This window comes from Acinonyx jubatus, chromosome B3, assembly GCF_027475565.1.
Source record: "Acinonyx jubatus isolate Ajub_Pintada_27869175 chromosome B3, VMU_Ajub_asm_v1.0, whole genome shotgun sequence".
NCBI lineage: Eukaryota > Metazoa > Chordata > Mammalia > Carnivora > Felidae > Acinonyx > Acinonyx jubatus.
Genome location: NC_069386.1, coordinates 131,075,984 through 131,087,634, shown reverse-complemented (window position 1 = coordinate 131,087,634; position 11,651 = coordinate 131,075,984). Strand labels below are relative to the sequence as shown.

General features: G+C 46.1%; 1 protein-coding gene across 1 annotated transcript in view; it reads right to left on the bottom strand.

Annotated features, from left to right (window-relative positions):
• Positions 1-246: 246 nt before the first annotated feature.
• KCNK13 (potassium two pore domain channel subfamily K member 13) overlaps positions 247-11,651 on the bottom strand; it is a 106,327-nt gene continuing 94,922 nt past the window's right edge. The window contains exon 2 of the mRNA XM_027066403.2: positions 247-3,038. Coding sequence (XP_026922204.1) covers positions 2,146-3,038 — 893 coding nt within the window. The 3' untranslated portion in view covers positions 247-2,145. The remainder of the gene's footprint in view (positions 3,039-11,651) is intronic.

Below are 11,651 nucleotides of genomic sequence, written 5' to 3'. Positions count from 1 at the left end.
CTTCTCCGGAAACTCCTCAAAAGTTCAAAAAATGTTTTTTCGTGTTTAGCTCAAAAATTGACTCCAGTTTTGGATCCCACTGACAAAGAGCCGTGCGTTTTGACATAACATTTCTCTGCAAAGATCACCTAGTACAGTGACCTTCTGGGAAGATGACGCCTGCTGATACAAATGCTCCTTGGCCCGCTGGCTGGAACATGTGCCAGGGGGCCAAGGAGCATTTGTATCAGTAGGCGTCATCTTCCCAGAAGGTCACTGTACTGGACTGGAGAAGCAAGGGCCTGCTTTGTGCCAGTCCCCGTCCCAGGCATGTGGTGATTAAGAAATCTCCTAGGGCAGGGACCCAGCTCCTCTCCCCATGCCCATGGTGCCTTCCCCCAGAGCAGAGCCCCCGGGGAGCTTGGTTTTGCAGTAGCTACAGGATGCCTCCTTTGAGAGCAACACAAAGTAAGACTTGAAGATCTCTGACTTTGGAGCCGTACAGCCTTTAGTTCGAAGCCCAGGCTGCTGTTTATAGGACTCCTGCCGTTGAGTACTTTCAGCATTGTAAAAAAAAGGGGGGGGGGGTAGGGTGCCAGCTGCAAGGAAAAGGCAACTCAGCTTAGGAGGGAGCAGTTGAGGGAGGTTCTAAAGCTGTGGGGAGCACGGGTGATGAGCCCAGACGTAGCCATCAGGACACCTGGGTTCTCCTAGCTGTATGCTGTCAGCCTTGAGAGTTCGGATAGGGAGCAATCCCTTCACGCCGCTGTGTCTTTCTTGTGTTTCTTTCTTGTGTATGGGATGGTCCCTAAGGTCCTCCCAGCTCTGATGAGTTCCGCTCAACATTTCAGTTTCACTGGGTATCGTTCTCGGCTTTATTGTCTTTACGATGCCGACTTTCCTCATCGTTTCTAAAAGTGCCGCGTGTACACCATCCCCATCTTATAAAAATAACATCTATCTCTTATTAATGCTGCTCTCGGGTCTCAAAATGTTCTCTCCTGAATATACGAAGATCCAGAGTCCCTGTTCCCAGCACGGATGTTTTAACTGCTCAGGAGGTTATGTAACTAGACTTGTTACACTCCCAGGAGGCAGAGCCGAAACAAATTACACAAAGAGAAGCCATTCCTTATCTGGCCTAGAATGTTTCTCTAGCCAAGAATCCAAGATGATGCTCATAAGCCCAAGGGTTAATTTCTTGTTTCTCTTTTCACTGTGCACAATAAATGCCTGTTTAGCTAGGCACTGCCCCCAGCCCCACTGTCCATAATGAGCACTCATGTAATCTTAGTTAATAAAGTGAGGATTTATTCAGTTTTCAGTTCTAATAAATAGTCAGCCATTATCTTTGCAATGGGCTCCATGCCCTGGTTAAAAAAAAAAAAAAAAAAAAAGAAACGGTCTCTGTGACCACTGGAAGGAAGAACGTTAAGCTATATTCTTCCCTTGCAAAAAAAAAAAAAAAAAAAAGAGCCTGTCCACTACTTGGCTGCAGTTTAAAGGCCTGAAGCTTTCTTCTTACCACGCCGAGGTCCCACAGACACCTTAGCCCAGCATTAGGATCTTAAAGATAAAAGAAAGGAAAAACAAAACGCAGAGAAGCAGACACAGAGAGCAGACCAGGTGATTTCCCCATCCGTCGCACTGTGGACATATCTGCTCTGAAGGAAGCCCAGGGCCCAGGCACCTTCTGAAGCATCCCCACCCCCCCTCTTTTCTGAAGGGGCTGGGAAGGGCAGTGGGTCCTGCCATTCAGGGTTCCAGGGGGGAAAATGAGGATTTCCGTTCAGGATTTTTATTTCCAAACGAAGACCAGAGCAGCAGGGAAATAGAGACTCACTTAAACCCCCTTCCCTTAGGCAGTTAAAGCCCTGGAAGAAGGGGAGTAAGACAACTGTGCAATGTCTTAGGCTGCCTCTGGGATTCATTCTCAAGACTGAATTCAGACCTCACAGAATAAAGACAAGGAGAAGGGCCTCCGGCCTCGGTCTGCAGCCCTAGAAGGTGGCTGGCTGCCCGAGGAGAAGAGCTTTCTAAGGCTGGGCCTGCAGAGGGTGACAGGACAACTCCAGAGGGAACACGCCCCGGCACAGAGTTGAGCCGGTGCCAATCCCCCCATCGCCCACTCTCCTGGCCTCCACGCCCAGCGGCCGCTCCTCGCTCCTACCTGTCCCCACTGGTCTCTGCCAACCTGTTGTTCATTATGGCAAAGGCCCCCACCCCCCCTGAGAACTCGTTGTCCCGGGAGGGCGCGCTGGCCTGGGGCGGGCAGCCGTTGGCCGTCTCAGACAGCTGCTTCTGGAGGATGGCCAGCGAGACCTTGTTGGCGGCCAAGAAGTCCTTCATGGAGATCATCTCCCCCGAGAGACGCCGCCCGTCCGTGTCACTGTCCATCACCCCATCCGTGTCTATGGAGATGTTGCCCCGGTCCTGGATGTTGCCCGGCATGACCACGTTCCTCCGGGACCTCAGGAGCCTCCTTTGGCATCGTCGGCAGCACCCGCCATCCATTTTCCTCAGGATCCAGTTCACGGACTGTTTGATGAGGATGGAGATGACATTGAACAAGGAGTAGATGCAGCAGACGCCCATGAGGATGAACATGAAGTTGGCAAAGCGGTAGAGGCCTTGGCTGTCATACTGGGCGTTCTGGCTGCTGACGAGGTCCCCGAAGCCAATGGTGCTGAAGGCCACAAAGCAGAAGTAGAGTGAGTCGAAGTAGCTCCAGCCTTCGATGGAGGTGTACATGGCCGATGCGCAGCAGGAGATGAGCAGGGAGGCCAGGCACAGGATCAGCATCACGTAGTACACGGAGGGCTTCCAGCCGGCCGAGCTATCCCCCTCGCACCTGCCCGGGGGCTTCAGGCTCTCCCGGGACAGGGCCCCTCGTCTCCGCAGCCGTCGCTGGTGGCACGACTTCATGATGTAGGCAATGACGGTGATGAGGCGCTCCAGGAAGAGGTTGAAGAACAGGATGGTGCTCGCGCACCCAATGAGGCCGTAGAAGATCAGAAAGATTTTTCCTCCCACCGTCGCCGGAGTGGTCATCCCAAACCCTGCGAGAGACAAAAATCAGAGGAGAGAAGAGTGAGGGAGGCCTTTGCTGCGAATGCGGCCAGGGTCTCGGCATAGATGACTGGCCAAAAATCCGAAGAAAGAGTTTCGTAAAAGCACTCGGTCCTAGCCGTTCTAGGAACAAAGGAGAGGACGCTCCCTTCCTTTTGAAGACGCTATGTGTTTCTCTGGAGCTGCCCGGCTGAAAGCGCGTATGGTGCCATCGTACAGATTAGAAAAAGGCATCTCTTCCTCCGGGTGGATACAGTCAGCGAAAAATGGCCAGGCGATGAGAATGCGAGCTGGATTTCAGCCTCCCCTCCCGACCGGGCTGGACGTCCTGTACAGTGCACAGCCTGGGCCACCATACTCAGCAGACATTGTTCAGACAAACAACAAACAGCTCATACGAAGAAAAGGCTCATACAGACTCCTCAGAATTCATTTATTCTACAAATACTTATTCAATGCCATTCCAGGAATGGGGGATTGAACTCTAAGAAAGCCAGATCTGGTCCCTGCCCTCATGGAGCTCTAGCCTAGTGAGGGGATTACTACATCATATAGGTGTTGTGCTGAAGGAGGTGCAGGGTCCTATGGGAGCGGCTAAGAGGGGGAACCCAGCTCAGGCTTGGGATTCTGAGAAGACTAAGCAGGGATACTTGAAAGCTAAAGAGGAGTGAGGCAGGCAGGGAGGAGTGTGTGCGTGTGCGCATGTGTGTGTGCGTGTGCATGGTGTGGTGGTGCTCCAGGCAGAGAAACAGCAAATGCCAGCATACACAGAAATGACAAATTTGCTCAAGATTTTCCCATCTTTTATTTTTATTATGCTTATTTATTTTTAAAGGGGAGAGTGAGCAAGCGAGCATGAGCAGGGGAGGGGCAGAGAGAGAGAGAGAGAGAGAGAGAGAGAGACACAGAATCCGAAGCAGGCTCCAGCCTCCCAGCTGTCAGCACACAGTCCGACATGGGGCCATGAGATCATGAGATCATGGCCTAAGCCGAAGTCAAAAGCTCAACCAACTGAGCCGCCCAGGTGCCCCTGTTTTTCCCGTCTTTTAAAAAAAATCCTTCAAACACACACCTTATGCTTTGGGAGTGGAAACCGAGGTGTTGGTTTTTATAGTTTGATAAAATAGAAAATGTCTTTCTTGCCTTTGCCTCTGACTGTTCACAATTTCCACCTTCTTGATCTTTCTACCTAGGCACACAGACACGTTACTAAGAAAGCAGCTGTAGGACAACGGACATCACTAAGAAGAAGGAGAACAAGAAAGGAGCAGTGATACATTCAGTATTTCTCACTGAGGGGTACCAAGGGTCAGCCCACTTGGAGGGACGTGGAATCCTTCCAAGCAAATGATTCAGTAACCATGAGAAGTCTGATCTGTTTGAAGGGAAGGGCATCAAAGTCTCAGAACACAAATGCCATTCAAAAAGTAAGTACTGAACATGCCTCCCTGGGTGCAGCCTTGTATTTGAACCAAACCTTCTTGTTTCCATTTTTTCTTTATTAGCAGGTTCAGGTTCCTAACCTGAGCCCCATCATTGGGATCTTGAGGACTCATCCCTTATCCTCTTTACGATGAAACCCTGCTTGTCCCCAAGCCAGCACTTTGCTTTGTTGCCACAGCTCACCGTGGCTGCCTCCCAGGGCACTCTGGGAAGGGGTCAGATCAGACCTTGCCATGTGTGGGCTTCTGGGGTGATGACCTCCTCCTCTCCTCAGGCAGAGCCAAGGGGGCACCCCTCCCAAACACCTAGCCACACATACTGTGTAACCATCTAGTTTTCCAATTAAATTTGATCTTCCTTCCACAGTATACAAACATCTACAGGAGGGTAGGGTGTTAACAGCCTATAGCCAAGAGACCAGCAGAAGATAGTAAATCTAGCTTTTGAGCTGGATGGGACAGGATGATCTGGTAAGGAAGGATCAAGGGGCCAGGGATACTTTCGTGGGGAGTTTCAGTTGTGGACCTTAATGGTAGAGAGAAAGTTAGACCCTCGTCTCTTCTCTGGGAACTCCTGTTTTCAAAATGAAAGGCCGCCGGCAACTCTTGGTAGTATTGATTTCATTTATTAGATAGCTTCCTTATGTAAAAAGAAATACTTTGTCTTTGCTGTGTGTTCTCTTGTTAGTACCTTTAATTCTTTTGTTTTTAATGTTTGTTTATTTTTGAGAAAGAGAGAGAGAGGGAGAGAGAGACAGAGTGTGAGTGGGGGAGGGGCAGAGAGAGAGCGAGACACAGAATTGGAAGCAGGCTCCAGGCTCTGAGCTGTCAGCACAGAGCCCGACGCGGGGCTCGAACTCACAGACCGCGAGATCATGACCTGAGCCAAAGTCAGACACTTAACCAACTGAGCCACTAAAGGCGCCCCTTTGGTACCTTTAATTTTTATCCCTACGCTCAAATGAGGTGGTTGTAATAGTGGAGAATTAAGAAAAAAAACTTACTGAGTTTAATTTTTTTTTAATGTTTATTTTAGAGACAGAGAAAACTTACTGAGTTTAATGACTGAGCAGAGAGCGATATCCTTCTCTGCCCAGTGCAGAGAACACTGAAGAGTCACTGAGGTGTCAAGTAATTAGTTCCTGGTGATCTGAGGGTGTTGGGGCACCTCCTCTGGCCCAGTGAATTCCCAGAAGCAGTAAAGCTTACAAATCTTTCTGTGCTAAGAAGTGAAAATTGAGGGGCACCTGGGTGGCTCAGTCGGTTAAGCGTCTGACTTGATCTCAGCACAGGTCTTAATCTCAGGGTCCTGTTCAAGGTCTGCATTGGGCTTTGTGCTGGTGTGAAGCCTACTTAAGAGAAGGAGGAGGAGGAGGAAGAGAAGGAGAAGGAGAAGGAGAAGGAGGAGGGGAGGAGGAGAAGGAGGAAGAGGAAGAGGAAGAGGAGGAGGAGGAGGAGGAGGAGGAGAAGGAGAGAAAGAAAAGAAAAGAAAAGAAAAATGAAATGAAATGAAATGAAATGAAATGAAATGAAAAATGAAAGCTGGAGCCCCTGCCCCAAAGCTGTAAGGCCAGAGGAGTCTTCGGGATTTCTTCATTGGAGACAGAACTGAGGCAACAAGCAGAAAAAAGAGAAACATTTATCTGGGGGCCTTTTATTGACCCAACAATATTCCAGGAACTGGATAAAGGTATTGAAAATGGGGAAAGCCCAGGAATAACAAGGGAGAGGGAGGTGCTTGCCTCCCTCTGATTATTAATCAGAGAACGTGAGATTTAAATGGGCAAATGTTTGCTTCTCCAAAATCTTCCTTTCTGACCCCAGAGGTGGCTTAATTATTTTAGTCTTTGAGAGTAGAGAAGTTAAGAGTAGCTCTCAAAGTTTACAGCAGTAATTTGTTAAGCACCTGTTAAGTGCAAGGGCCTGCACTAACTGTCTGGGCCATGCAGTGGTGAACTGGAGAAGGTCCTCGACCTCAAGGAGCCTAGCCTCCAGGCTGGGACAAATCCACGGCTATCTACAAAACAAGGCACAGCGAGTCAACGGCCAAAATAAGGCACGACGGAGTTATTATCCCGGCTTTAGGGTCTCGAACGCCACCTCACTTGGGCTGAGTGACGACAATCAGGGGCGTGACTGAAGCCAGGCTAGCAAGCTCGGTAAACTGACTTTTCCAATAAATGACATGTCTAGACATGTTCCAGGGCTTTAAAATCTCTAGAGTCTATCTTGTTTTTTTTTTTTTAATCATTCGATTTTATTAATGAATTGATAAGCCATGAGTTTTGATTACCTGCTGTATTGGCTTGATCACTGCCATCTTTTCAATCAGCAAAAGTAACAGAAAATGGCATAAGAGGTTGTGTGGGGGAAGCATCAGGAGGCAGCGTCCTATGGTTTGCAGTTAAGAGGTGTTTCCACAGCTTCTATTACTGTCAGAGCTTAGAAGTGTGGAAGCTAATAACACAGGCTTTTTCATAGGAAGCCTTCCCCTTTTTTGAGCCCCGTAAGGCTGACCATTAGGGATGCCTTGGATTGGGAATAAGAAGCCTCACGGTCCTCCCTGGTGGAGGGAAAAGATAGGAGCATCACCAAAGACCTGCCCTCTGCCAGGTATCACCGGCCCCTTGCACCCTTGCTGGGTGTTGATTATTAGTCTACTCTTCCCATTTGACAGATGAGAAAAAGAAGAATGGAGAAGCTGAGTAACTTGCCGAAAGGCGCAGAGCTGGAATTAGAACCTAGATCTGTTTTGTCTCCCAGGCCTGCGTTCTTTCCACCTGACTGTGCTAAGTGAGTGCAAGCCGCTGTCAGATGTGCGGATCAGGAGTAGCCTTGAGGGAGGGAAATTAACCAAGCGTCTATAGTTCCATGCTTTACGTAGACACCCAGACCACAGTGGCTGCCAAATCTGGTACCCAAATCAGGGGATCGGCTTGCATCAGAAATTGAAACCCTACAATTTTCATTTACTAAAACACATGTTTCTGAATGTTATGTGTGCCTCTTCCAACAAGTGATGTAATTAAGTTGGTTTTAAAAATGTGCTACACCCCATGCATTTTGGTCTCCTTGTATTTCATAGGCACACAAAGGAAACTGATTGTCACAGGTGGTGCTTTTCAATATATAATTTATTCTCTGTGCTTCACGTCTGAGGTCTTCTGATTCAGGTCCAACCCCTGAGTCTGGGAGCACATGAGCTAGCTGACGGGAGGACCAAGGGCTCATGAATTTGGTTTGGAGTCCGAGGAAGCTTGCCTGGAATCTACTTTGGTCTAGCTCCCCTGAACCATTTCAGATCTGCTTTACTGTGACTATAATCCCTAGGGCAGCTGCTGGGACCAAATCAGGCTCTCTGGTGTCCTTGGGGCCAGGAATGAAGCAGCTAGAGACTTCCCGGGTCCCAGTCAACCCCAACAGAGCCCTTCAGTTAGACCATGAAGAGAGGAGGGCAGGCCTGCAGTCTCCCAGCCTTCTACTATATTCTGTTGACCACCATTCCTTAAAAAAGTTAATCAAGGTAAAAAAGTGAAAAGCTCTGCATTATGATATTTTTCAAACATACACAAAGGTAGGGAGAATTCTAGAATAAACCCTCATTTCCGACTTTGAGCAATTGTCAACATTTTGCCAGCCATGGTTCTCCTATCCCACTCTACCCCCTTTTTCTGTGGGAGTATTTTCAAGGAAATCTCAGCACGCCATTTCATGCATTAATAATGAAGCATCTGTAACTGACAAGAACTTTATTTTCCCAACATAACCACTACAACATTGTCACACCTGATAAAACTAACACTAATTCCTTAAAACCAAATAATACCCAGGCTATTTTCAAATTTCTCAAAAATATCTTTTTACAGATCTGTATGAATCAGGATGCTAATAAGATCCAAGCATCGTATCTTTTAAGTCTCCTTTATTCATTGACAGCATCCCTTCCCATTTTTTTTATGCCATAGATTTTTTGGGTACATGTGTCCTGTAGATATGAATCACAATTCTTTCTAGAAACATTTTTTTTTAATGTGTATTATGAGAGTGCCCTCACATGCAGCAGAAAATATCAAACACTGCATGGGGATATATAAATTGGCATAAACTGTCTGGAAAGCAATCTGGGAATGTCTCAGATATCTTAAAAATATTTGCATCTTTTTCTGTTTTTTTTTTTTAGGAGTATGTCCCAAAAAATATCAGAAATGTGACTCATCATGTACATTGATGTTCACCATGGCTTTGCTTTTAATAATGAATATTCTTAGCAATCTAAATGTCAGATAATAGGGAAATGACTAAATAAAGTAGCTATTAAAATGAAGCCATGAAAATGACATATACAAAGAGTTTTTAATGACTGGAGAAAATGTTAAGTGGAAAAATGCAGAGCCAAAGTGTGTCTGACGAATGACTCAAGCCTAGTGCATGGGGCATCCTCATTAAATATTTGTTGGATGAGGGAATAAACTTTCTAAACTACTTTTAACCACCTACATATATTACAACGGTGAAGAGACTTTTGGTTGTAATAGCAAATCATAAATAGAAGTGGCTTAACCATGAAGGGGACATATTATCTCATAGAACATGAAATTTGGAGATGGGCAGCTCCAGGGATTAACTGGGTGTCTTTCCAAATGATCTATGAACCAAGAGCATTTCACTTTTCTGGTTCTGGCCCCATCAACATGTTAGCTAGTTCCTCCCCACCCCCACCCCATGCCAACAGCTTCAGGCATTAACTCCTCACACACTAATGTCCAGAGCCAGAAAATGTTGTGTTCCTGCCTTGTGTATGTCTTTATAATAGCAGTGAATCCTTTCCAGAAACCCCCTGGCGAAATTCCCATTATATATCATTAATCAGTACAAACCCACTTCTCAAACCAATTATCCACAAGAGGAACGATTTCCTCTTGGACTGGTCAGGGTTTTACCAGAGTTCTCGGGAAAGAGGTGGACCCCAGAACCGACAAGGTCCTGCCACAAACATACACAGAAAAAAACAACATAAAGAGAAAGAGACAAAAATTTTAATCAGGATATTTTGAGGTGGTGATAATTTGGGTGATTCAATTTTTCCTAATCCTTTACATCTTTCATTACTTTTAAACTCAGAGAAATACATTCAATATTCTGGATGTTTCCCTTGAAAGGGAGGCAAACATCTGCCCAAAACCATCATCTCTCTTGATTCATTTTTCCCCATACACTGAGAAAGCAAAGTTTGACTTGCATAAACTTTTCATAATCTTTTTGACTTGGAAATTTTAAGCCTTTTTTTGTGTGTGAGATGAAACTACATAGGGGTTTGTGGGTGTTTTTTAAAAAACACCTTCTGGTTTCAATTGGGATGGAAAGAGGAGGCAAGAACATACCCCATGGATAATGCTTAGGGGGGGTGTGGGGGATGGGAACGGGGTTCCAGTGATGGAAGACTTGGGGTTCTTACCAGGCACAGTCTTTATGAGGATTGGGGAACCACAAGTGTTAGAGCTGAGAGGAACTTCACAGCCTTCTAGTCCAAGCTTTCTGTGTTATAGGTGGGGAAACTGAGGCACCAATAAACCAGGTAATCTTCATGAGGGGTGGAGGCTTGGCTTGAATCCAAGTTCCCCATCCAGATTGCCCTCCCTTACTCTTATTGCCTGTGGTAAACTGTTTTCTCCAAAGATGATTTTGAGCAAACTGCTCCCATCTCTGTAAGACGTGAAGCCTATTTCCCTTCCCCTTGAATTTTGGATGACCTTGAGGTTTGTTCTGGCCATTCATATGGGGTGGAAGTCATGCTGCTCCAGTTCCAGACTTAGATGGTAAGGAGTCTAGCAGTTTTCTCTTTCTCTCTCTGGACCCCTGAGCCACTGTGTAAAAAATGTGACCACTTAGCTGGAGAGAAGGCCCAGCCCTCCCCAGCCACTCTAGTCTCCTCAGATATTGGGTAAACCCATCTTGGGCATTCCAGCGCCAGGCAAGCATGAGATATATCATTATCAGCTGGTACCTCATGGAGCCAGAGAACCACCAGTTGAGCCCAGGAGATCCACAGAACCGTGAAAAAATGTCCATGGGTGCTGTGCAAGCCATTAATTTGGGGAAGTTATACATAGCAACAGATAATGAAATGTGCTCTCTCTGGGACTTGTGATTTTTTTCAATAAGGCATCTTCTCCCCACTATTTCCAGGCCACTCCAGCTTCTCCCTTCATGTTTCATTGATAATTAGGCATAAGGGATTTCAAGGAGTGTCCCAGCCCTGCAGCCCAGGAATGAATCCTATCTGATCATGGTGAATAATTCTTTTTATATGCTGTTGAATTCGAGTTGCTAGTATCTTATTGAGAATTTTTGCATCCATATCCATCACGGATATTGGCCTGTAGTTCTCTTTTTTTACTGGGTCTCTGTCTGGTTTGGGAATCAAAGTAATGCTGGCTTCATAGAATGAGTCTGGAAGTTTTCCTTCCCTTTCTATTTTTTGGAACAGCTTGAGGAGGATAGGTATTATCTCTGTTTTAAATGTCTGGTAGAATTCCCCTGGGAAGCCATCTGGTCCTGGACTCTTATTTGTTGGGAGATTTTTGATAACTGATTCAATTTCTTTGCTGGTTATGGGTCTGTTCAAGTTTTCTATTTCTTCCTGTTTGAGTTTTGGAAGTGTGTGGGTGCTTAGGAATTTGTCCATTTCTTCCAGGTTGTCCAGTTTGTTGGCATATAATTTTTCACAGTATTCCCTGATAACTGCTTGTATTTCTGAGGGACTGGTTGTAATAATTCCATTTTCATTCATGATTTTATCTATTTGGGTCCTCTCCCCCCCCCCCCTTTTTTTTTTGAGAAGCCTGGCTAGAGGTTTATCAATTTTGTTATTATTTCTCTTCTTCTGCGGGGTTTGGGGTGTCTTTGCTGTTCTGCTTCTATTTCCTTTAGGTGTGTTGTTAGATTTTATTTTTGGGATTTCTCTTGTTTCTTGAGATAGGCCCGGATTGCAATGTAGTTTCCTCTCAGGACTGCCTTCACTGCATCCCGATCCCACTGTTTGGATTGTTGTATTTTCATCTTCATTTGTTTCCATATATTTTTAAATTTCTTCTCTAATTGCCTGGTTGACCCATTCATTCTTTAGTAGGGTGTTCTTTAAGCCCCATGCTTTTGGAGGTT